The sequence below is a fragment of the Anabas testudineus genome, chromosome 21 (genome assembly GCF_900324465.2).
Source record: "Anabas testudineus chromosome 21, fAnaTes1.2, whole genome shotgun sequence".
NCBI lineage: Eukaryota > Metazoa > Chordata > Actinopteri > Anabantiformes > Anabantidae > Anabas > Anabas testudineus.
This window is the reverse complement of record NC_046629.1, coordinates 10,285,763-10,312,852: the sequence shown is the minus strand read 5'-3', so window position 1 is coordinate 10,312,852 and position 27,090 is coordinate 10,285,763. Positions and strand designations below refer to the sequence as shown.

Here is a 27,090-nt window from a genome sequence, read left to right as displayed (position 1 = left end):
AAGTCAAAGTAATTTGGGCACTTCCCTCTTTTGGTGCATGTCGGGTCCTCTAGCTGTCAACTTCAAATGTTAATGGTGTCATTGTCTTTTGCCTTCTTAGTCTGAAATCACTCCCACTCCTCGGACTGTGACTCCTCTAGCTGCCAACACTGAGCTAGTTGTTCTCTCTTTGTGATGATCACACATTTTATTCGTTAAAATGTGGAAAAACTGAGACATGTTGAAGGAATGATTTCAAGAAAAAGGAGAGATTAGTCAAGGCCGCTGGACAAGCAGGAAGCTGAGTGCGGTTAGCTGAGCGGAACAGTAGAGGGGAAGCAGTTTTTGTACAGTATTCGTTCTGCGTAGTCTCTCCAGTCTCTCCTACTAACTGGAGCCGGTGATTGGAGGACAAAAGCAAGAAAGGAAATCATTGGACAAGACTTAAGAATTAAGAAAAATTTGGATGCTCAGCTGAAAACAGAAGCAAGCACCCACTATTTCTAGTCTGCATCTGTCAAAAGAGAGGTAGTGTAGTCAAGTGTAGTGAAGTATCGAGACTGGTCATGCAGCCAGTGTGAGCGCCGGAGATTGTATGGGCCCTTCAATGGCAGTTTATGCAAGTGTGGAGACTGGGACTGGACAAAAGGCAGGCGAAGGCAGGCTGTCCTGTCCAGTTTTCCTGCTGATGCTAGCCGTTTTCACCTCCTCCTCGCTTACAGCTTTTTCCCTGTACCAGCTGATGGCTCTCAGAGCCGAGGTAGAGGGACTCAAATCAGAAGTCTGTCGCAGGAGAGAAGAGGGACAGGAGGCCAAGCACGGGGCCCAGGTGAGTGATAACAAATACGGGTCCTCCTGGACATAATAGCAGGCACCATGTGCACAGAGAGGTGAAGACATGCAAAACATTTTCCTTTCACTTGCGCTTATTGTGTGTTTAAGAGCCTTGTTGTGTCGGTACAGACTGATAATATCAGTAGCCGGAGAAGCCAAGAGCCCCTCAACCAAACTCCATCTGAGCATGATCTCACTCTGATAAGGACAATCAGAATGGTGGCTGGAGAAGAGAAAGGTGAGACACAATAGGATGCACCTAAACTAAGAGTTTACAGTCATTAATGGTAAGATTTGTGATACAACTCTCTAGGTTCAGTTGTAAAAAGACAAAGTAATATCACATACAGTATTAAACTCATAAAGGGGTTGAATAAGATCTTGTTTTTGTGTTTCCTATTTCCTACCGTTAAACCACTAAAGAGTTCCACCCAAACACTTGCCTCGCTCAAACAGATTAATGGAGCGCGAATGACTCATCAGCTTTGTTCAGAACTGTGTTAAAATCAAGATGTCTGAGACTGCTGGTTGAGCAATTTAACAATATCTGGGGTGAACAGTACAGTGCATTTATATTTAAACTGCTGCCCAATTCAAACACTGTCAGTGGACTTTTACCCAGAAAAGGAAAAAAGACAGATTGTTAGAAAGGTTTTGGCCAGTTCCAGCATCTCAACATATCTCCTCTGTTTGTCACAGTTTCTCAACCATGTCTGCAGTTGTTGGCAAACAGCAGCAGGAAAGCCTTCACCAAAGGTCTGTGATAGTTTCTGTTTACATTTACCCATTTCAAATTTCAACATTTTTCTGTTTGTTTGTTTATACTTTGCAAATGACTATTAAGTATATTCTTTGCTATCCTAAAATATAGTAATATATTGGTACGAATGCAAAGTACTAATACACCAATGCCAAACCAACTAATTCACAAGTTGTTTAGCTTTAGCTGCTTTGAAATGTTTTCTAATAAATCTTTATTTCTTGGATCAGACATTGCCTTTGAGCCGTACACAGGTATCCCTTGGCAAGTTGGGTTGAAGAGGGGGTCTTCCCTAGAGGCAGGCAGAGACAGTATTGAAGTCAAAGAAGAAGGCTTCTTCTTTGTGTACAGTCAGGTAGGTGCACTAGTTGTCATTTCATGGTTTCTCCACAGGGTGCTGCTGCTGCTCTGTGTGCTCATCACCAGATTTTACACAGGCCCTAACATGTCTCCATACAGTGGATTAAAAAGGGTGTGCTCAGTATAAATGAAGTAGCAAATGCTATAGCACCCACCTCTGTGCATGTTCAAATGTATGCCAGCACCATACCTCGTAGATTAGAGTTAAAGCAGTACTCATGGTGTACACAGGTCTACTACATGGATAGGACCTTTGCAATGGGTCACGTTGTGATCCGGAGGAAGAGGAATGTGGTGGGAGATGAGCCTCAGTATGTGACCCTGTTCCGTTGCATCCAGAACATGAACCCCGTCTACCCTTACAACACCTGCTACACAGGAGGTGAGCTTGTGGTATTGTTTATGTCCAGCTATGGTCCCTATTTATACAGCAGCTGTTGGGGAAGGTCAATCAGCATGTTTTCCTCTTTAGACACCTGTCCTGTGTGTGTGTGTATGTGTGTGTGTGTGTGTTCTGGTATGTGTGTGTTTCTGTGAATTGGTATCATATATCTGTCAATTGTGGTGTTAGTGGAAAGAAAGGAAATGAAACTGCGAGTTGAAAGTCTGAACTGAACGTTTCCTCAGGTATTGTGAAGCTGGAGGTCGGGGATCTTCTAGAGCTTCTGATCCCCCGTTCCACAGCCATTGTGTCCTTGGATGGAGACGCCACTTTCCTGGGTGCTGTCAAACTGGCTTAAAGTGTGTCACCTCACTTTGGACCCAAGGGATGCTGTTGTCATGGGAAACAGGTGCCATACTGGGAGGATAAGGAGCAACATGGCACAGTTCTAGTTATGACACCGGTCTTTGGGTGTTTGTGGGATGAGAACGGGAAGCAGCCATTTCTCTGCTGAATGGGAATCAACAGCGCATTGATGGCCTTGCACTTCACATGCACCTTATATCTACAGCTTTATTGTGTTCATTTCAACCACACATTAATAAACAATATTGTAAAACCTGTAATAATACTTTATCTTTTAATAATCACAAATAAATGCTAAAGACAGACATGTAACTGGTAGGTTACTTGCGTGAAAGTTTGCTTATAATATTCATTTTACTGTTTAATAATCTTTTCCACTGTAGCAGCAACATTACTCTGTCACCGAAATAGTTTTCACATGCTTCATTTTTTAAAGAGTGTGGTTATCATCTAAATGTCACTATCTGATTCAAATGTACCAGTATATACGGTATATATATACTGTATGAATGACAAAAATTAATATGCAATAAAGTGACACATCTTGCAAAATTGATGACATCATCTGAAGTGTGAGTGGGTGTTGTTGTTCCAGGGTTGGCCACCAGAAGGAAACAGACATCTTGGCAGCACAGAAACAAATCAAACAAAGGCTGACAAGAAACAGTGAAAATCAAGTAAAAGAGCCTATTTTTAGCTTGAGGCAAAACTGTAGGCAGATGATGTCTGTGAACTGAAAGAAGCTACTCAGTGCATTTGTAATGCCTGAGGACCCTGAAGGGAACTGTAAAATATCCTCAATGGATAATTTTTCTCTTCATATTAGATTAAACTAGAGGAGGTGGGAGAGCTACTTCTGGGTTGGGGACAAGGTGTAATTAAGAACTAGACTACAAAATGATTCATTCCAGGTTTGTTTTGTGAGTGAAACAGAATTCACAGCAGAGAAAAACCTGTTTGGCTGTTTTAGACAATTTTTAATACATTTAGCAAAATACTGTATACAACAATTCAACATCAGGTTAATTAGAAATAGACTGTAAACATTGAATATGCTGGACGTATGTCTGTTTAATGGAATATCTGCTGAGGTGTACTGAGGCCAATTATCAATATCAAAGGCTAATTGATCATCAAAAAGTGTCTATATTGTGGAAACTATGAATATCATGATATTGATATCAACTGTTTACTGTATATTTTATATAATGGCAGAGAACATAATTTGTTAAAATCAGTTGCTAAGGAAACAAATACACTAAAGCCTCATTTCCCTCATCGTTGTCTAAGGATCTGTGTGTTTGGACAAAAGCTTGTGATCCGTATGAAAAATCATCAGTTTTGAACAAAACATAAAATAGTGTTAATAATATTGTTAATAGTTTAACAATGTGAACATCTACATCATCAACATACACAAACAAAAGTACTGTACATGAAATCAACTCATTATTACAGATAGCATATTTAGAACAAAATGAAACTACTTCATAGTCAAATAAAAATGCATCAGCATCACAGATCTCTTTTTTATTAGTAATGTATGTAATAGTCACATAACTCAAAATACATGAACTTCTGTTTGAGAAGTCTGTTCAGGTTAACTCAGCCTTTAAGACAAAATGATTTTACTCAGTTCTCTATTTTCCCTTGTTTATTTTAAGGGATTTAAATTTAGCATTAGAGTTCTCTACTACCTGCTACACTCTGTCTTGTCTGTTTCTCACACACACAAACAGGCCTTCTGTCTGCTGGGGCAAAGAGTTAGACAAAGCCCAGTGGGTGGTCACTTCTTCACTAGGCATTTTGCCCTCAGAGTCATGGCTCCATTTGACAAGAAGGGGGACCAAAAGGGGGGGCGGGATGAAAAAAGTCTGTAATAGAAGTCTCAAAAAGAAAGATTTCAAATGGACCTAATGGAGAGCATTAGTGGAAGAGCGAGCAGAAGAGGGGAGAGTGTCTATGAAGCTGGAGCACATAGGGAGAGCAGGCGAGATCAGGGCAACTACCGTCATGGAAGTCAGAGCCGCTCTTTGATGATCTGGTAAACAGATCAGGCGGCTGTACAAACAGCAATCGAAAAAAAAGAAGGAGGAGGAGGATGAGGATATAAGAAGAGGGGAGCAGAGCACAGACCTCTCCTATAAATGTGTCAAGCATGACGCTTCCCCTCCCTCTAGACTACAAATGTCTTTGTGTGGTGCCATAGTGACGGCTGGCGTTTTGGCGGAAGCTGATGTCATTGTGGGCTCGGCTCTCAGAGGAGAAGCCAGCGTCTGACGGAAGAATCAGGAAATGAGACCTGCTGTGTACACATGCTGGCACTGTGTACGGTTCTCACACTCACACACATGTTGCAAATACACAGAGCTGTATTATAAAGCACCCAAAAGGCAGAGAGGGATGTGCTGTGTATACTACATACACAATCATGAGAGGAGCAAGTATTAAAAGTTGGATGGCTCCTGCCTGTCTGTAAAAGTTTTTAAATAAGTTTCAGAATGAAGAAAAATAAAATAAAATGGACTAAACAAACAAACACTGCACATGTCTGTTTTTATATTAACATATCTTTAACTGTTTGCAGGTTTTTATTGCAATGTAAAGATGTAAAATCATTGGGATAACCGCTCCTCTACAGCAGCGGTCTCTAGCAGTCCTTTGCATGTCAGATGCAACCCCACGGAACCGTGTATTCATTTCTATTAGTTACAGTAAATTAAATTTACATCTCTCTGCTCTTTAGTTACACACTCTCAGCTGCAGCGTGTGCTTGTGGGCTACAGCTATATTTTTAATGAAATCATAATTTCAAATTACTCAACCATCCTTGCACATACCTTCTGGCAACTGCAGAGTTTTTTCCCCTGGAGTACAAACTTGGGAATAACAGGATTATGAAACTTAATGTGCTGTGATTCTGCAGCAAACTACCACAAACCAGCATGCACATACACACTGATGCACATACTGTACGCTTGCACACATGCACCTTCACCGCTCTCCCCCCAACCACTAACAAAATGCATGGTACCCACATCGCCGCGCTGTGCTTCAGCGTACTACATGGTTATTTTGTGTACATACTTCTCCAGTATTTGGGGATTACTTTTATCTGCTGCAGTCAGCCTAAAGTAATCAGGCTGATCCAGAGCACTCAAGCTGAACTGGCAGCACTACTGCCTGGATTTCTCATTTAAATGAGGATTTGGTTTATCAACAAACTGGATTGTGCCACTCGTTACTCTAAATTCTACACACCACGTTTTGTGCTTGGCATGTTGTAGAATTTTAATCGATTGAGCTTGAGGAGACACTAATTGTTTTGTGATGTGAAAAACGTGACAAACCCAGCAGAATGAGAGGTTTGTTAACATCAGCAGCACGTTTGAAGGGGTTTAATTTTGCTCCCCTGACTACATAGGATCTGCTGGAATGTACACTGATCTATAATTCATGCAGCAGGATTCTGCCTCTGCGTGGAACCAAATGGTGATGAAACGCGAGGCATGCAATCTGCATATGAACACTTTTAAAGTTGTCTTTTAGAGCTTATCTTGATTTTCTGGCTTTTTTCCCCTCTCAAGAACAGGAGTCTACAGAGAGGAGAGGAAAAACATCAAAAAGATGGGAGGACAGAGGATTTTGGTTTGCCACAACTCTGCCCCCCCCTTCTCAGTGTAGCTCGTGACTCCCACTCTCTACTCTGCTTTATGGCTCCACCGTGGAGCTGTGGCAGTCAAAATAATAGAATTAGCAATATAATAATAACAATAGCAATAAAAATCTGGTCACAGAAATGAAGACCAATGTGAACTATAGCATCAGCCCACTCCCTCTTTCTGTGTTCATGTCTCTTTCCGCCTCCCAGTCACTTTTTGATGCTGATGAGGATCAGAAGACTTGGAGAAGAGTAAAAAATGGAGTGAAGGTAGGAAGTAAGGGAATGAGAGAAGGAGGGGGAGAAAGCATGTAGTAGGCAGGAGGTGTCCTCGTGCTTCATACATCTGCTTCGGGCGGCTTTTTTGTCCTCCTGTTTTAACTCTTTGGTTTTCCTTCCAGTCCATTGTTTGAGTGTGTACTCCTCCCCCTAACACAAGCACACAGCACACACACACATAAATACTACAGGCACAACAGAGTGAGTGCATGAAATCCTGTGTCAATCATTCCCACCAGCTGCTTACGGGCTCGTGATAAGCAGCTGTAATTAGAGATTTAAACTCCCATCTCACTCTCTTTCTATCTCTCTCACACACAAACACACACCCTCACTCACTGACAAACTCCTAAACCTTTCTCTCTCTCTCTCTCTCTCTATTCCCTCTCACTGACTCATGCTCTCTCTCCCTTTCAAGTACACCCCCTTCATTCAGCCAAACTGGTCCACTCCTGATGGGATATAATGAATGATTTTAGCCTATGGGTGTAGATGTAGCGTGAGCTGGGAGTTGATTTCTCACTCGTGCTCTCGTGAAGTATTTCTGATCTTTGCAGCTGAGACCAGACCGTATCAGGATTTTATTTTCTAGCAGGGAAGACATGTTACAGTGAGGTATGGTGCCACTTGTGTCCTATGTGTCTGTGTGTTTTTCTGCTGTTTACTGTAGTGAGTTCATTTCATTGTGTATTGGTCACGTTAGGCCTGATAGTACACTTTTGGCACTGGCAGTGTTGTCGCTCTGATTTTTATTGTTTTATCGTTTGACTTTGTTTTCACAACTGAACAAATATCTCACAAGGAGACAAATGTCTGCTTTTGTCTGCATTCATTCAGGTTGATATATTTCTCAAATAAAAGTCTTTCTTTTTCCTAAATGGTATCGTCTTTGTTTACTGTCTGTAGATTGGTCTTTGTTTCTTTTGAGGTTTTTCTCCCGTCTTGCACGCTGTCGTTTGCCCTGGGATGTTATGTGTGTGCGTTGCTGGCAATGCAGAAAGAGGGAAACAGGTTTGCTGGCTTGTTCACTGCCCACACAAACACGCACCCCTCCAAAAAGCCTTTGGGGTACAGGACATCAGTTGGGAATCGTTCCCCTTTCAGATGACCTTGGGCAACTTTCAAGTGAATGTGTTTTAGTAAGATAGAGGAGAGATAAAAAGGCAAGAAATGCAATGGATGGACTGAGACAAAAACAAAAACATGGTCATGAGCAGACTGAAAAGAGACAGAGGAGACGAAGCTTTTTCTACTTAGTGTGACAACATGTAGCTGAATAACAGGGAAGTACATCACTCTGGCTGTGTCACACCACAAAACTCCTTTGTTTTTGCTTCTGTTCCCCATGAGCTCACAGATGGCCCCACACCTTAGTGTGTGTTTGTTGCTCTTGTTCAACCCCAGCTCTTGTGATGCAGAGTTGTGATGGTTAAACACTGAACAGAATCAATCATGGTAAACTGATGTAGATCAGATGACCAGGCATTTCAGTCACAACCCCCCCTAACAACAAGGTGTGTGTGTGTGTGTGTGTGTGTGTGTGTGTGTGTGTGTGTGTGTGTGTGTGTGTGTGTGCTACCCATCTGTCCCCTTGCTCAGCCAGATTGTGGGTCTCTGTGTCTGGCAGTGTTGCGGGGAGGTATAATGCTCATTTTAAATTCAAAAGATTACCTCCACCACACTTCCACAATACAATTTTGGTTCTCTTTTTGGATTATGGCCGTGCATGCTAACTTGGTCTTTGGGTGCAGCAGCCAAGAAACTAATATCTAAAATGTGTAGTGTGTTGGTCTTTGTTAGGACACAGCCCAGTTCCCTGTTATGTGGTCAGCTGTTCAGCCACATGGTCTCAAGACTTAGTCATCACCCTCCCTGATAATTATGAGTTGATTTATGAGCTTAGATGGCGAGGAGTGGGATGAGACAGAGTCTGGGACGGCTGTGCAAAGACTGTTTCCTGCAACAAAGCCTTTTGATGGATCTGCTGCTGTCAGGGCTCCAGAGGTGTTCGAGGAATATACAGCCCACCCACAGCTTTACTCATGTAAAGCAGCCCACCGGATGTGCTGCCATGCTAAAACCCTGTGGCTTTGGCAAGATTCATGTGACACGTTTTATGCATGATTAAAGAGTGGAGTACTTGTTTGCAGAGGTGAGAAAGTGCTCTGTGGTCATGAAAGACACAGCTGTATAAGATTTTGGTAAATCTTGAAAATACAGCCAACACCTGTTACCTTGGATATTTCCATCTGCTGCCTGATCAGTCAAGTCCCACTGCAGCGCAACTCCTGTTTGTTAATAACTTTAACGGTGGACATCCTGTCAGTAAAAAGCCTTTGGCTGCATTTTTTATGTCACACTCTTAATCTGTCCACCAGCTGATCTATTCTTAGATGGAACCGGCTTGTTACCAGGCTTCCACGATTGTTGGTCTTCTGACAGACAACCACTGATTAACCCTGTCAGAAAAAAAAGACATTGACACATACAAACAGACACTGAGTAGATAGATGCATTTCATGTGCCTGTCGTCAGAGTACAGACAGCTGACTAGGCAGACAGACAAGGGAGTGGGATGGGATTATGGGGGTTACTGTTGATCTGGGGAAGCCATAGTTTTATCTCACCCTTTAATCATATTACTGCAAATTATAGCACATGCACACAATGGACCAATGTAGGTGATACTTATAATAGAGGACTATGAAGTTATTTGTACCTGAAATTGTGCAAGAAGATGTGTGCACATGAGTAGAATTAATAGCATTTTGTTAAAGTCTGCAACATATATGTTATATATTGATTGATATTATATAATATTTATTATCAGCATTTTTCTTCTTCCTAAATACATATTTCAGATGTCTGCAAGAAGTGAAAAATTATCTTCAGATCATTAAATGTCCAACTATTCTTATGAGTGAGGCCCCCAGGACTGAGCAGTTGGCTGACTCAAACAGCAGCTAAAGATAATGACAGGTGGTGGGAAGCACTGCTGGCAGCAGCAGAAACGACATGTTGTTTGGGTGTGGAACACTTCCAGCAGGCTAAGATTAAATCCAAACCTTTGGTCAGAGATTTAGCCCCATCTGATGAAACAATATCACCAAAGCAGTGCTGTCTGCAAGGAGTACTAAACAAGTGCACACAAAGGTTGACCAAGCCCTATACAATCTGTGTTGGGGGGTTCTCCTAATAACCTCATCTTTCTATAGAAGACTTCCTCATACTAATGCAGGCTTTTTGCTGCTGACATGTGTCTGACAGCCTTGCAGACTTTGTTTCCCTTCCAGGGCTGTCATTGGACACCGTGTCAGTAAGGGACGTTGATGTCTGGGTCAGTGTCTGGAGCTTGCCGAGACTTGTTTCTGTTACATTGGTGTGTTTGTGTATTTGATCATGTTTTGCCTATCACCAGTTTGTATACCGAACTGGAAACTGAGAACTTGATTTTATGTGAACATGGAGTAATAAAAGAAATTGAGGTAGAGAGAATTTACACCTGTGGGGAAAGAAAGAAAAGCTTTGTATAATTAGCAGTACTTGAAAGTTGTGAAGAGGATTTATGAGTGTATGGGTGGGAGTTAAAATGACTAGATTGTGTGACATGGCAAGAATGGTGACAGGGCAAGGAAGAGTTGCGAGGCAAGAAAAGACATGACACGGGAAGATAGAGTAGCTCAAAAAGCAGCTGGTTATCTCCTCTTTGTGTAATCTATATGGGGACAGGTGCATGAAACACACACACACACACACACACACACACACACACACACACACACACACACACACACACACAAACAAGGACCCTCCCTCTTACACACAAACACTTATCCACCTAGCAGGTTCCTCTGCCTGCAGCTAGACATCATATACTGTGGTGAGTATCAACACAGCTAGTCATCGAGTCATCACAAGTGAATGAGTTAAACAGGACTGGTTAAGTATTCCCTTTAAAAACAGTGCTTTGATCCATCCAAGGAGCCATGGGGTAGTTCACGCCATGATAAAAGATAGCGTCTGGCTGTGATGTTTGTGTGCCTGATTTCAAACATGTCATCTTTCACATCTCTAATCAAATTAGGTCAATACTTAATGGGGCATGATGCCCCCCTCAGATACACCCCCACTTACTAATCTCCTACAGATCTTTTTCAAACTGTTGTCTATAGAGAGAATAAAGAAAAGATGGAGGGGAAGATGTATGGATGAAAGAGTGAGACAAGAAGATGAGTGTGTGAGTCACTTGTTAGTGGAAAAATGAAAAGAAAGAGAGAAGGATCAAGGTGAAGGGCGCTGTGTGTGGTGAAGAGGACAGTCTGTAAGACTAGTCGTATTCTCAGATCATTTCTGTAAGTGCAGGTAAGAGTTCTGCAGAGAGGAATAATGTCTAATTAAGACAACATCTCAGGGCACACCGTGGGGGGAATGGCTGTGACTTTGAATTGCATGCTCTCTCCTCCAGTGTGTGTATTCTGTATGTGTCTGTGCAACTTGAACCTCTAGTCTGGTAATTTCATGCCCCCATTTGACCTCAATTCCAAGCTTTAATTCAAACTTACCTCTGAATCTCTCTCATCGTCCCCCTCTGTTCCCACTTTGTCTCCATCTCCCACCTCAATTCACCCTTCTTACATTTGACAACTGACTTACACCAGCAGAAGAGGGGAGGATAAGCTCGGCTCTATCACACCCAGACCTCACTGTAACAGGAGTGAATAAGTAAATGAATGTCATAAATTACACAAGTCTTAGTTGAGGTTAGTCTCTTTCCTGCAAAGCAAGGTTGCATACCATACAGTCTGCACATTAGCATAATATTAGCAATGCTAACAAACAATAAGGTAACATTAAGGGACCAATACAACATGATCACCTGTGCTGTGACATCCTTGCAGTAAAACTTAAAACATCATGTAGGGAGCAAAGCACCGAAAATACAGCACCAAGAAATCCCACCAGAGTACAGAAGATCACTTATTTAAAACTGTGACTGAGGTAAGACATGTACCTTTATGTTACTGTTACTAACACGATGCTAACACTGAGTGCTCCGTTCAGGTGCTAAATGCTAAATGCTAAGCTAGTTAGCTGCATGTTAAACTCTATGAAAAGTGTAGTTAGCTTAAAGGTAACTTAACACAGGGCAGACAAATTATAACGGTGAAGGTATTTAATCAAATAAATCAGCGTTAGTTAGTTTGACTGACATAGCGCTGATACATTACCTAGACAAGATTATTAAATTAACCAGTTAAATCTAAAGTATCTACAAAATCTACTTATGAGACAACTTCTCTCAGTAGTTTGTGGTGTGGCAATACATCAATTCACAATTTAGGCTAATTGTGACTACACACGTAAATAAGGCTCCAAAGTGAAATTGTATACTTTATTATTTGTTGGGTAAGACATCCATTAATTATGTGAGATACAAATGAGAGATTAGAAATGTTGTGCAAGTGATTGATGCAGACAGATGGGGGCATTTTCCAGGAGGACAACACAGGAAGCTAATTAAAAACCAAATGAGGTGAAGCCATGAAACAGAAAGGAGATCCTTCTTTTTTCAGAAATACCCTCCTCTCTCTGTCATTTAATGCGTATTTATTGCATTTATTTTACTTTGTAGTTTCTTAAATATTTGTTATTTTTTGTCCTCTGTGACCTATGGTTCACTCCAGACCATAGTGTCCACAGTGACAGATAAGTACGTTTCCTGATGTGATGTGTATTTCTATCCATGTTGGATGTTCTCAGTCCTGCAGGCGAAGATGATAGTAGGAAGGACAGGAAATGCAGTGAGGATAACATGAAAACAGCAGGGTGTATTGCAGTAGGTGTGCTAAGGGAAATTGTCGAGTTAAAGCCGTGATAAACATCTTAACCTTGGAAGTTGCCAAGAGGAGGCTTGCTTGGAGAAGAAATGTGGAGCAAGACGGTGACTTGTATGTAAATAAAAACAGAGTAAGATAGGGTGATTGTGAGTGTCTTCGTTTGACTTGTCTTTCTCCCCCAGTTGCAAGGTCAATGTGGTGATTATTAGCAGAGGGGTGCCGTAGTAATGGCGGCAGTATTCATTAACTATTCATCACCTCACACTACACTGCAGGGCTAAATGTTTTGGCATATATGTGTGTGTGTGAGTATTATTGGGAAGTTATAAGCCAAACACATCTGTACATAAGCATGTATTATGCTCTATTATATATTGTTTTTGTGTCTGTATGTAAATAAAACAGCTAGCTCACATATAAACATGAGATCTCCAGGCACTCCTATCCTCCCTTTTCTGGTAGTTGTCTTTGTCTGCCATTTCTGTCTTTATGGGTTGTCTTGAAAAAAGTATGTCTTTTTGACCACAAACTCTTCAGGGCGTGGACGCGACATGAGGTGAATCCAGGCGCCTCCTCTTTTTGTGTTTTGTACCCTCCCACTTGTTTTTTTTTTCACCCACTCCACAATGTGATAGAGGAAAAGAGGGGGCTGGATGCTTGTGAGGCTTGGGGTGTAACTGTACCCCTCAGATGGAGTAAGTGGGCTGGCTTGATCGGGGTCTGAAGAGGGGGAGGGCCATGGAAAGAGAGAGAAAGGCAGATGTAGAAAAATGAACAGCTCCAAGCGGCAGAGTTGCCATGACTACAGAGAAACAGATGAATGAGTGACATCACAGTGGCGGGGAGGTGAGGGAGTGTGAAATTGATTTGGTGGCGGAGCACGGGGAGGCGACTCTCGTTGGGTTTTCGTCAGGCAGACACATTTCTCTCTCCTCTATACGCGGGTGTCTCTTGTGGACGGCTCTCACTGGTAAGGCTTTGCTTATTCACTATTCCTCCTCTCTTTAAAGTGAACCCTGGTGGTGAGTGTAGGTTGCAGTTTTCTCTGGACAACATGCGAGATGAACATAGTGGGGGACATGTGCATGTGGACATGTAATGTGTACGATATCATGTGGTGCTCCTGGCGTGCCACAGGGAATGAACTGAAAGGCAGATGTGCTGTGCAGTTGTCATGACCTAAATATACCATGAGATGCTTAGTGTGGAAGAGTGTGTGTTTCTGGCTGGGAATGAACAGCTGATTGTGCAAGAAAGATTCCACTATGCTTTGAGATACGATTGCCTTGCTATAACAAGAATTATTATTAATGCATGTATTGTCGGACTTTAAAGTTCTAATTTAACATGGCAATTGGGATTGTGTATGTTTGTGTGTGTTGTATGTTTGTGCGTGTTATAGACAGAGACACTTTCTTGTTGCAGTGTTGTGCTGATTACCATGTGGTAATGTCCTTCAGGGAAATTGTTGATCACTTGTATTTTTCCATAGGCAGATTAAGGCTTAAGAGTCATTACTGAACAGAAACCATTGAAGATGGTAGAAACGACTGCTTTTCCAACTTAGAACCTGGCCCCTCTAGGGTTAGGGTGGTCTTCTTCCGTTGCAGTGCAACAGCCTGCTGTGAGTTCATTGGCACAGCCCGTGCCATTCATCTGGCTATGTGATTAATTACCAAGTTGATCTTTATTGACCCCTGATGGACACATAGGCAGAGTTGAATAGTAGAGGTTAGATGTCACAGCAAAACCAGTCAGAGTCCTTGGCTCAGTGTCTCTGGAGAAACCGATTACATTAGGGATCAAAGGATTAACTTTTAGTCTAGATTTGGAACATAATCCATTACTACAGTAGGACTATTAATTTGTCATCATAACTGATCAAATGCAGCTTGCCTCATATTGTTGAGGTGAATTTTGGATGGTGGTTAGTTAGGAACATCTTTTCAGTGGCTACCATCAAGGCCAAGTTATTGTTGAGGAAAACATTTAAGCTACAGGGATACCATACTGAATGTAGTCTAGTGTTTTGATCTCCCATCATTGAATATGCAAAGAAATACAGTTACATTGGAATTTGTATGGAGTTACTTAGATTCTAACCAGAGTCTCTTGCTTTACTTAGAAATCATGGTAACAGGAACACAGAAGGTAAAAGTATGGCATTGTACCCTGAGAACACATGATACACATTTATATGTGATGTTCACTAATGGAACAAAGAAGAAATGCGTTGTTGTAAACACAGCAGGAGAAATATTATTGCTGGTATGTGTTAGAGGGAGTCTATCTGTCCAGCCTCAGCACTGCTGGTATGCCCAGGGTATCAATTATGAGGAGGGAGGGGATGAGTGCTCACAAGGCTATTTCAGACTTTAATTTGAAACTTAAGAAATATGTCCCTTGCATATAACATAGACATTGGTATAGTAAACTATACTCACTTTATTAGGTACACCTGAACAATCCAGTCCAATCCAGTACAGCAGTTTTGACATGAATTCTACTTTTACAAGGTTATAGCTTATATATTTTTTGTTAATACTGTCAAAACGGGCATATGTTTATTATTGAGGTCATAGTGGGTGGTTAAGTCATACTGAAGTGCATTATAATAAGATGTGTTTCTAAAGTTTCCCCCTTTATTTATATACATAGTGTGTGCACATTGATTGTATAAAGTAGACACAGGTTTTATAGGATATACTGTACCTGCTGGATCATTGTGTTTACTGTACTGAGGAAAATGCAGCATAGATGATAAAAAGCACTAGTACAGGTAATATGAAGCATTGCTGCTGGCATGTATTTTAAGTCTGTTTAAAAGCACAGAGAAGAGAGAATGACTCTTTTTGCGTGATATGGTTGGGGGCACAAGTGGGTCAGTAGTGAAAAAAATCTCTCTCAACTCTGAGAACAGGACTGCCCTGTAGCAAAACACAACTAAACATATTGATTTTTTCAGTGTTGTTATAGTCTTAAGTAAGCTGTAAGCCATTCCACCCTGGGTTTACTTTTTGTTTTACTTTTTATATTTCGGTTCCCTTTCGGTCCTTCTCCTGTTCACTGAACATGAGTGCTGGAGAGGAGGAGGCATTTCAAGGAGGTTGCTTAGTAACATGAGTTGTGTTTACACCATGCTGAAGTCAGCTCGTGTGAGAGTGTCCATATGTGTGCAGTCAGTCCTTCCTCCTTGTGGTGTCAGCTGGTTGGGTTGTGGTCCGAAATGGTGACTGGACCTGTACACAGACATTCATGCATACAAACACATGCCCACATACACAACCTGTGTGGAGGGTTTTGTCATGTAGGTCTGGCCTGTGAGACTTGATGATATGGTTAACTGTTTACATCAGTAACTACTACATTAGTTTACTGCATGTACTTGTTTACATCATATCTGCTACACAAAATCATGTTGCTAGGGTAGGGCAACATGATTTTTTTTCTCTTCCTCTTTCTGTCGCTGTCTGTGTCTTTGATTTGAACTCGTGTTTTTTTCCGTTCTAAGACGTTTTACATGAGCTGGATTCTCCTGGTTAATCAGTGATAAGGGAGCTTTACTGGAAATCATCCTTTTTTTAGTCTGAGTTGGACAATACGCATCTACCTGTGTTTCAATGCATCAGAAAAAACATGTGCAGTAGGTGTGCTCTGTGAGCCTTCGTGTCTTTGTCTTTTCCACCTTCTCAGCATCTTTCTAAAATCAGTTGAGTCATCATGCCGTTGTGCAGGGTTAAATTATGAAAAAAGATACATTCTTTCTGCTGTTGTGGAAATTTTATTGTACCGTGTTTGCCTTAAGATCTGCAGGTTTAATGATCTTTAAAGCCAGCTGAGAAAACTGTGAGAATTAGAATAAAATATAAGTTATATAATAAGTTCTTTGTTTACACATTGAATAGTCTCACAACATCAGCAAGTCTAGTTAATAACATGAACATGTTGCTAGAGTATGTATTTCAAAATAGCATTTGCATATGATGCAGACAGTGCTACAAAGTTGTTGTTTTTCATGTCAAACTAAATATTATTAATATTACACTGATAATTAAGTAGTTGTGTCCTTCTCTCTCCTCTCTTCTATCTCAACCTATCATTTTATGTCACCCTGTATATTGCCTTTGGCAAATTGCTTTCCCAAGTGAGGTGAGGCACAGCTGTTTCGGTATAATTGTACTGTGTGTACACTCACATACAAACCAGATATGTTAGGGAACGTTGAATGTGAGTAGCTGTGTGTATATCATGATAACAAAATCAGATTAGTAATGTGGTTTAGTAATTACAGTAGATCCAAAGGTGATGAGAGTTTCCTCTTTTGGATTATATATGGATATAGTGTTCGTAAGACGTCTAGTCATGTGTGAGTTGGATGCTGCAGGATTGTGCTGTTCTTTTGTTTGTCTGGTTATTGATTGTCTTCTGCTGAGTCTTGCATTCTTTTTGTTCCCATGTTGTCCTTTGTGCCAGCAACTTGGAACTTGGATTTAAGGTTGAAGTTAGTAAAGGACATAAAAGGCAGAGAGAGAGGACTCACTTTCAGTTTAAGGGATTCTGGCATAGATAAGAGGAAGGGAGGTGATTTTGAGAGAGAAACTGACATTACACTTGGAGAGGAATTGACTCATGACTTATTAATCATTATACCCTCTTACTGTCTTTTTCATATAGTAATTTACTTTATTTCTCTGTCAAATTATTCAGAAACTGACAGCCTTATTCTCCCACTTTCATTATTTTATCTTGTCCTTTTCTTTCTCCTCCTCACCATCTGTAATAATGAGGTGTATCAGTGTATCAGATGATGATGCCACAGATGTTACCACTCTGTCCGTCCCTCACTTTCTTTTTCCCTGCAGTTATTGATACAGTTTCCTGGCTTACCTGGCTGCTGCCGATACCAGCTAGACCATGCCAGAGTTAAAGAATAATTACCAAAGCATACTAATAACTACTGTACACATCAGATCACTGTCAGTTAATATCATATGTTTTATCCAATATCTAGAAAGATCAATCATGATCAGCTGATGTTCACTTTTTTTTTCCTAGTAGGGACTTTTCATCTCTTTTGTCTTGATTGATTTGTTTAACAATCTTCTAAGATGAGATGATTGTGGTTGAAAGTTAGGGAACTGTTGTGTAGTGTGTAAATCTGACTAACAGTACCCTACAGTATGTGCTTGTTCGTGCTCAGAGTGAACACATGTATGACACAGCTGTACCTAAATGACTAATGCCCCCGGCACATATGCTGTGGAGGCAGCTCCAAAGCAGATTGCATGTATTGTCACATCGAGTTGATGACTGTCCCTCTAAAATAACATATTTTATATTATGAATTATTTGAGTAAGAAGGAATATTATAAAAATTTTTGTCTTTTCAAACAAGCAGCTAAGATGGTTCGGGTATTTTCTTCCAACACAGTGTCTGAGTTTTAGTAATAATAACAAATCTGCAGATGTTTCTACATCTTGCTGCAATTTATAAACATCTTTTTGTTTTTTATTAAATTTTTATAATTTAACAAAAAAAGTGTTGGTTAGTTGCTGTTAGGTGATAGTAACTAAAAAGTCATTTTGCACCATATATGTATTATTTGTATGTGTACCAAAATTCCACAAGGTTGGCATATTGTATGCCCGTGAGCAGGAACTGAACTGCTGAGCTGATTAAGTGGAGTTTCTCAATGCTTTGCAGCACCATGCAGAGAAGCATTTAAACCCTCTGCTTGGAGGAACAATCCACCTTGGAATTGACCAGTGTTGCTGTTAGGCTATTAACTAGTATTATGAACATTAGATTGTAATGCCTGTTGTTAAATTTAAACCTGGACTGAGCTGCTGAATTGGAGGAAAAATGGTTGGATTACGATATAATCCAGCCCACAGGGTGATACTCAGACTGAAACAGATTTTACACATGCAAACAGAGATCTGCGGACAGAAGACTGTGTCTGTAGTTGTTTCTTTACATAATTCTTCAAGTAATTAATTCAAAAACTTGCTGGCAAAGATCCAAAGGAATTTAAACTTTGCAATTTCCTCCATGCCCTTTACACAAGGTAAGCATATGAGATCAGAGATAGAAAGGTATTATTTACCACAGAAGGCTCTTAACTTTTGCTTCAGTCATACTGTGTATTACCTTACAAGTGTTCATCCTCGAAGCTTGCACACAGGCATATTTGTGCATGTTGCCTCTTGGCATCTTAAAACCATTTCTAGTTAATGAAGTTGCTAAACTTGTGCTTCATTAGATAGATTTCAAAGAAAGTACTGGATGGAAGAAGCTGCTGTGCATTTTAATTATTTATGAATGCTGTCATGAATGTTTTTTTTTTTTTTTTTTTTTTTTACTGTGCTTTCCTGTGAAACCACGCATCTCTGAATCTTGCTTACAGACAGAAAATGTAAATGTTCATTACTACATTCTTCCAAGTGTAAAAAGAACACTATAAAGAAGTAAACAAAGCAGTTAAAACACACACATACAGTATACAGTGCTTATAAACACTACACTAGGTCTTGTAGCAGCACAAATCCTTCTGTGACAACAGCTGATGTAGAACTACATCATTCTGTGTTTGCATTACTAAAGGATATTTGTTCAGTCTGTTGTCTTTGCATTTCAGCTTCATTTGGTCATGAATATTTCATTCTTATATTTAGTTTTTCAGTTCTCTTTCTCTCTGGGTAACTAACAAATATCCACCATCGTGTAGACTGCCTGTCAGCAGCCTTGTTAAGACATGGCTGCTCAGTGTAAAACCTAGTTATTACATACTGCAACATATAATCCCCCAAAACAACAATCATGTGCCAGATGCAGCAAAACAAATGCCTGCAATACTTTTGTGTGTATAATAGCATGCTTACAGAGGTTATAATAATACAGTGGATTGTTTTATCAGTAGCATAATTAACTACAGTCAAACAACAGCAGTGCTTGGCAATAACACAGCTAAACTAAATGTAGTGATAGAAATGTAATTATAAAATTCAATGTGTATTTAATGAAGAACCATGTGTTAAATATACAATATTATTCTGCCCTTTAAATTAACATAATGAAAGTAAATGCTACAGGACAATCAAATACTATACTATTTTGACAATGCATGTATATACTGTATATGTATATACCCACATTTTGCTGGGACTAACAGCTGAAGGCCTGTTTGAGGGTTAACACTGTGGTTTTCAGGGTCAAAGTTACAATTAGGCTTGAGAAAGGGTTAGGATTAGTCAGGGCTAGTGAATGCATGTGTATGGAGAGTCCTAACAAGTATAGAAGTACTATCTTGTGTGTCTGTGTTTGTGTGTATGTGTGAGATAGAAAGAGAGACAGAGACTTCTACATTAAGAATAGATTGTAATCACACAGTCAAGTGGTCCGTGGGGGCTGGAGGGAATCTGCTAAGTGCACTGCACTTTGTTGCTCAAAAAGCCTTTCTGTGTGTGGATGCAGGTAAATGTGCACCAGCCAGTACAAGGTCTTTATTTGCAGGTTGTGCAATGAAGCAGTTTGTAATTCATGCAAATAATATTCAAAAGTAAAAATTTGACTGGTATAATAAATAAATATATATTAGTGTAAATTACGTATAATGAATAATTAATTCATAGAGATTTCTTTTCATATATAATTCATCACCTCCAAATTTACCGATTGCCTTTGGCTTTGCTGTAACTGGGAACATCTCGCATTATTATTATCAGTTAAACACACACTCTGAGGTGATATCCACTGAAATCATGGTGGTAACACTGTCACAGTATTGATTGACACTCAAAGGTGATGATGGCAAATTGTCAGCTGTGTCTAAGTGAATGAAATGTGTCACCTCCTGTGGGACAAAAGCTGCTATAAAGCTGCTGTACAGAGAGGCGCAATCTCCACACAGCGATCAGTGTCTGGGTAGTGTCTAGTTGTTAACTGCCTCCTTACCTTTTAACAGGACATATATATTTCTGTCACATATAAAAAACGTCTTTTTTATTCAATTTTTTCTTCACTGTGCTCTCTGTGTACCTCACTGCTTAGGTGCTTGACCTAATTGTAGTTGTAGAGAGGTAGAAATTATTAGAATGTAACTCCAACCCATTATCCTGTCATTGTTACACCAGAGATGAGCTGACTTGCCTTCCAGCAAGATGTCTTACATTGAGACCTTGCATTACCTTCCAGCACATCACAGCTCCCTAATACAGCACATACGTGTCTATTGCTGCAGGCACAGCCGGTAATCCTTCACATTTGGATGGAAAAGCAGGACGTTTTCTTGTCACATCTCCTGCTGTGATATGTCTCTGTCACAAATCAAGTGTTAATGGGATATCCATTCTGCTACCTTGACCAAAAATACTACAGTACCCAGCTACCAAGGGCAGCAAAGGTGTGTGTGTTGTCCGTGCTGTGAGTGGTGTAACAATGGGGCTTACTTTGTATTCAATGTAGGGCAATCCTTGCAAGCTCTTGAACACGGTCATACAAACGTACATATGCACACACACACACACACACACACACAAACTAGATTTTTTACTCAGATAAATGTTAGAGTAGTTGCTCTGGCGGTGTATTGCAGAAGATGCAGCAAGTTGCTTCTCTGACCTGATTTCCTGTGATAGGAATTACTCGAGCATCCAGTTTCACACACATCCCTCTCCCCGTCTCTGTCTCTCTCTCATTCTCTTTCAAGCTCGCTCTGCTGCTTCTCTCTGTTCCCTCCTGTCACAAAATGAACCTCACCTGCTTCTCACCTTCTTGTATCACACCTCCACATGCCTGTGTATGACAGCAATAGAAGATAATAGCTTAGGATCTCTCACAGACAATGCAGCATGCTATACAGCCTGCACATGTGTGAATACAGTGGCATAGGTTTTCAAAATGTGTGTCACAATCCCGCTTTAGTCACATGCTGCACACCCTGTTAAGTGTTTTTTAATGCAAACCTATATTGTGTGTATGTGTGTAAGTCTGCAGTGTTTGTTTTTATCTCACTATCTTTCCCCTGCTTCCCATCTCTTTTATTTTTCTCACTGTCTCCTCATTCATCCTCATATTCTTTCTCCTCCTCGTGCAAATCCTTATTGATGCAAAGCTTCTGTATTTTCATATGTAAGACAACCTTGAACACAAAGACACAGACACACTGACAATGCAAGCACATGCACAAGTGCACGTTGTGATTCTGTTTGTTTGATCATGATAAAATGCACGATATGCAGACTATATGTTAATGTACTGGTCTCATGACCATTTTTGCAAGCATTCATACATATTTGTTTTTGGCTGGTTTAAGACTACTGATGAGCACTGAACCTGTCACAGCACCAAAAGCCGCACTGCAGTAGCATTCAATGTAATGCTCCCGTGCTCTCTCGCTGTCTGTTGCTTTCTTTCTCTTGCTCCCCCTGCTGTATCCGCATTTCCTCAATTTTTCATTCCTATCTCTAACCCTTTTTCCAGTGACCTCTCTTGTTCATTTTATCTCCGCCTCTCTTTATTTGTTTTATATATCTATACTAGAGGAAAACACAGTGAATCTCACCCCCTCCTTTGTTATTCTCCTGTTCATGAAGGTAGAGGATAACCAAAAGAAGTGTGCATCTGTATGACTCACTGTATGTGTGTGTATGTGTGGCAGCAGCAAGACTGGAAGGGGGGTGTGTAAGGAGGTAAAGAGCATTGCGTCATTGGGGGTGTGTTGAGCAGGAGGTGGGCTAAGTCGGCTGTCAGTCAGTGACGCGAGGGGAGCACGTGCATCGGTCATGGCTGGGAAGACGTTGTGCGGCGGTTATCTGGCTGTAGGCAAGGAGAGGTAGACACAGCCGCAGCTCCCTTTGCCAACGGGTGGACGAGGATAGTGTGTGTGTGGGTGTGTGAGCCTGAGCGCATGTAGATGCTGCATGGGCTGCAACCGGAGCTGCTGCTGCTGTTGGTGAATTATGTAGACGGGGGCACGGAGTTTGGATAGCATGCAGGGATTAATAATGCATTCTACGGAGTTACAGGCTCTGTATTACTTTTGTTGGAACCTGTAGCTGCCTACTGTTTGCCTGCCTGACTTACTGACTCCTTGCCTATCTTTCTTCCTGCCTGTCAGCCTTTCTATCTGACTGGCGCACTGTCTGACTTGCTCAGAAAATGTCTCACTACCATTTCATCAAATGCTGTAAGTAGCCATTCAGCCTCTCTTTATCTGTGCATGCAAGGGTACTTGTATGCCTTGTCAGCCATGGGTGTGTGCTGTGGGATTGGCATTTACTATATGTGAAGGGTGTTATAAGCTCTGTGGTTTACACGCTTAAGAATTCTGGTCACCTGCTGCTGACACAGCAGCACAATCTAAACTTCTAATGGGTATTGTGTTCCTATGTGTGTGTATGTGTCAGTGTGTGTGTGTGTGTGTGTGTGTGTGCATGCAATAAGTGGGTGTGTGAGCTTGCTGCAGAGAGCTGCTGTAGATGTGTTAAGTTGACCTGTGAATGCGGCAGGTAGCAGCAGAGGGAAAGAAAGATGTAATGGAACCACAAAGATGCAAATCCAAATGCATCTGGCATATCCATAACACCCCAGCAGCCTGATCGAGAGAGGAAGTCATTTCAGAGAGAGGACAGATGGAGAGAAACTGAGGGTGATTTAGAGGAGCGTTGGAGAGAGGGAGGGAATGGCAGCGTTGGGAAATGGGAAGGAGGTGAGGATGGGATGAGTGACATATGAAAAATACACCCAAGTGGTGCAAAGAGTGATGAGCAGTCTCGGCAGAAATGAGGGAGAGTTATACTGACATTTGAGAGGTAATGGCAGGGAAAGAAACAAATTGGGAAAATAAAGGAGGACAAATAAGTGAATTCGATGATAGAGGTGATACAAGCCATCTCTCTTTGATTCTGGGAACCATACCTGTCTCACTCCCAAATATCTGTCTATATCAAACACATTCATGGGATCTGCAGTTCTTAGCCTGTCTGTGTGTTTGTGGATGTGTGTGCTATTTTCTAATTTACAAGCTCCTGCAGTGCTGGCAGTGCTATTAACTGGAGCCTGCATGGGATATTCCACATTCAATCAATAATGACAGGAAAGAAAACTTCTGCAGTCTGTCTTTGTCGCCTTCTTTCTGTCCAATTGCCTAATTTTTCCTCAGATTAATCCAACCCTAACTCCTGTAGATCAGTATTATTTGTAAAGTTGCAAGTATGTGAACCTTTCGAAATTTCATGGTTTTCTTTTCCTGTAGCTGTGGATCAGACCTGGAAATCGTTCAGGAGGAATTTTAGCCCATTTTTCCAGCCAGAACTGCTTTAGCTCTGTCATATTCTTTGGAAGTCTCATGCATGTGGCTCCCTTCAAGTCTTTCCATAGCATCTCTTTTGTATTGAGGTCTGAGCTCAGACTTGGCCACTCCAAAAGGCGGACTTTGTTTTTCTGAAGCCATTCTGTTGTGTGTTTTGGGTCATTGTCCTGTAGTAATAAAATACTCTTGACTTAGACGAAGATCAGATCACATTTTATAACAAATTAATGCAGAAAACCATGAAATTCTGAAAGGTTCACATACTTTTTCTTGCCACTGTATGATATTGTACATTTTTTTTCAATTGATTCTAAAGTAAATTTTGTGCAGACATTTTAAAATAAATTACTAATTTTATTATGCGTGCATACATTAGTGATGTTTTTGTGAATTTGCATACAGTTTTTTTTTTGTGAAAATAGAAATGAAAGAATGTTTTGATTAGGAACAAATTCTTAGATGGTTTCATCTGAAAACAGCGAGGGAGTAGATTATGACAAGTCACAAGGGACGGATTTTTTGTCCTAACATTTTACAGCATCTAAAGCCACATGTGAATTGCTGTGCAGTTAAAGTGAGCCTTTGTAGTGAAGTCATTATTTAGACATGTATTTTACTTCATTTAAATATAATTCTGCTTAAATTGTTAATTTACTTCAGAGGGTCGATCTTATGTGAATCCTTCTACTACAGTACCAACTGGATATACAGTACAATAATGTCTTGTGTATGATACATGACTGCATCATGTTATGTGATGTCTGGCGTGGGTGGGGGGGTTTATAAGTTGACTATAGCCTTGAATGCAGGATTAACAGATGATGTATGAGGGTGACAGAGAGTGTGAAGGGTATAAGTGGCCAAACCAAAGAAGAGATAACATTCACAAAGTCAAGGCAGAGAACAAGATAGCTTTATCTCTGCTAAATACCTTTTAAAAATCTGTGATCTCTTCCTTTTTTCTACACTTTTTGTCACACTGATGTCTCATCCTCATGCATGCATCTCAGCTTATTTTACTAGTTTTGTTCGGTGGGGGATTTGTTTAGAGCACAACATACATTTACATTTTATACTTGATAAATACATAACTTGATTATACATTAATGTTTAAAGACGTAGTACGAAGTATTAAAATGTAAGCAGTGTTCAGTTCGAGCTGCTACGGTGTGCATTACTTTTTACCTGATAATAGTTTGAATATGTTGTATTTTTTACTCACTTCCACACAGCGACATTTGTAGCGAATTTTGTACTGAATATTAACCTCTGGCTGTTAGACTGACATATTGGCTTAGGCTAGTCATCTTGAGTGTGCGTGAGTGTATGCACAGTTTGTTCAGTTTAGGCATATGCACCAGTGGTGACGAGTTCTTTTCTCTGCCTGCTTTTATTTTTGTCACTTGCAGTAAACTGTGTACACTATGTACAAAAAATGTGGTACTTTAAAACTGTGGAGCCTCTCTATTAGGGTGTCTATTATGGACACAGACTGACCATACACCACAACTACTAAGGCAATTTAAATCAGCTGGAGGAAGAAATATGCAAAGAAGAAAAAAAGAAGTGTGGAGAGGTGCAATGGTGGGAAGAATAAAATAAGTTTTGTTGGGTGTGTCTGCTTACCCTCCAGCCAAGGTCCTATAATAAAATACAGTTTCAGCAGACACCTGGCTTGGACAGTAAAATAATGACCCCTCCTTGTATGGAGACTGAACACAAAAGACCCTTTTATATATGTATAACTAGCGCAGATGGCACTTGTGTATTGTGCACGAGGTGTGTTTGTATGTGTGAGAAATTAGGGTGGAGGGGGCAGGTGTTTGAATGAATATTTAGAGCTCATAGAGTCACACTACCTCCATTTGTTTGCCTGGATGCTTTTGTTTATACCTGATAAAGATCTTGTTCAAACACATCAGCCCCTGCATAACAGGATAGTGTGATAAAGTATAAAGTTGACACAGTAGTTACAGTCAACTTATGTCCGTTAAACTGAAGACTGTTGAAACACATTTTTTATTGTTGCTTTTGACTTCTGGATGTTATCGCTTTTCAAAGATGTTTACATGTCCCTTTGTAGATATTGAAAGAGATGGTAGATATGATCAAGTAGTTGGAAAGACAGAGGAGAGTGGGAAACACGGGGGGACTGTATGGTACTTCAAAGATGCCCTACTAACAGTACTTTCCACCTGGCGGACACACTGATGTGTGCTCAACCCCCCCGTAGCAGAGAGGAAAAGAGATGAAACACAGAATTAAAGAAAACCACATTAATGTAGATCGTTGGAGAGACAAACATGCTCCATAAATGGGTAGAATTAAAACAAAGTTGGCACAAAGGAACAAGAGCAAAAAAAGGAATAGCAGTATTTGACAAAAGAATGAATGACATATAGACAGCATGGACAAAGATGGATAAGTTGATGAGTCAAAAAGATATACACATCACAAACTATTTCTGCAAACACATCCTCCTCTTCATATTCTTCACATCCTTTGAGCAGGCTTTGATCAGAATTTTGTCAAATTGTCAATGTTATCAATACCCAATTGCACACTAGACACACACTAATACTTCTGTCGAAGCACTCTTCTGTGCATACTTCTATTTAAAACCTAAGTGTATGTCCCTAAGCACTCTAAGTCAATCGAATTCTGAGCCCACCTACTGTACAAATACTGCACACCCTCATCGGCCAAGTAGACCTCAGTGGATTTAGCAGCTGCCTTGTGATGAGATCTATTTGGCTCCACTAACAGAGAGATTAGGCAGAATCAGAAGAATCCCTGCACTCTGCTGGGACAGAAGAAAGAACACACAAAATGCTGCAATGCTCCTCTCAAATCACCCCAAGGCAAGACAAAAACGAGTACAATTTACAGTAAATATGCTAAATGTTTTCCCACCCACCAATGGTGTGCAGATGTAGACATAACATCGGAATAACATAAATGTTCAAGCACAGTTCTACCAGGAGGTGAAGCTGACAACATAAGTGTTTCTTATTGTCTTTTCTTGCTGTCTCTATCTTTCTAGGTTGTTTCCAGCTATGTAATGTCTTTCGTCAGAACATGGAGATAGACCAGTGTCTGCTGGAGTCTCTCCCTATAGGCCAGCGGCAGCGGCTGGTCAGAAGGATGCGCTGTGACCAAATAAGAGCATACTATGAAAGGGAAAAGACCCTCCAACGCCAGCAAGGTGGAATCAAAGTTCGAGTCCCGTCCAACCACCGCAAGAAGCACCATGTCTGCTTCAGCCGCACTGATGTCATACAGGATGCCATCATTCGCCATGATGACAAAGAAGGTGTGTT

The 27,090-nt window shown here is 40.7% G+C and overlaps 2 protein-coding genes across 4 annotated transcripts in view; both read left to right on the top strand.

The window, feature by feature from the left end:
• The first annotated feature begins 159 nt into the window (after positions 1-159).
• tnfsf13b (TNF superfamily member 13b) lies at positions 160-3,237 on the top strand. Of its 2 annotated transcripts, none has more exons than XM_026375565.1 (6): positions 160-808; positions 922-1,051; positions 1,513-1,569; positions 1,804-1,928; positions 2,165-2,315; positions 2,561-3,237. In XM_026375565.1, the coding sequence occupies exons 1-6, from the start codon at positions 575-577 to the stop codon at positions 2,671-2,673; spliced, it is 810 nt and encodes a 269-aa protein (XP_026231350.1). In that variant the 5' UTR covers positions 160-574; the 3' UTR covers positions 2,674-3,237. The 2 variants fall into 2 exon arrangements, with proteins under 2 accessions (XP_026231350.1, XP_026231351.1); XM_026375566.1 differs by having other exon boundaries at positions 162-808; positions 943-1,051.
• A 19,048-nt stretch (positions 3,238-22,285) lies between these two features.
• The window catches only part of myo16 (myosin XVI), a 64,691-nt gene continuing 59,886 nt past the window's right edge, over positions 22,286-27,090 (top strand). For both annotated transcript variants that reach the window (XR_003299834.1, XM_026377303.1), the window contains exons 1-2: positions 22,286-22,645; positions 26,814-27,083. Coding sequence is in view for 1 of the 2 variants with exons in the window: in XM_026377303.1 (XP_026233088.1) it covers positions 22,618-22,645; positions 26,814-27,083 (298 nt within the window). In the remaining variant the exon portion in view is untranslated. The remainder of the gene's footprint in view (positions 22,646-26,813; positions 27,084-27,090) is intronic.

Bases quoted from the DNA above. Each gene is read 5' to 3' on its own strand.
- tnfsf13b (XM_026375565.1), top strand. From the start codon at position 575: ATGGGCCCTTCAATGGCAGTTTATGCAAGTGTGGAGACTGGGACTGGA. The intron at 1,929-2,164 runs GTAGGTGCACTA...TGGTGTACACAG, and splicing joins TCTTCTTTGTGTACAGTCAG to GTCTACTACATGGATAGGAC. The intron at 2,316-2,560 runs GTGAGCTTGTGG...ACGTTTCCTCAG, and splicing joins CAACACCTGCTACACAGGAG to GTATTGTGAAGCTGGAGGTC.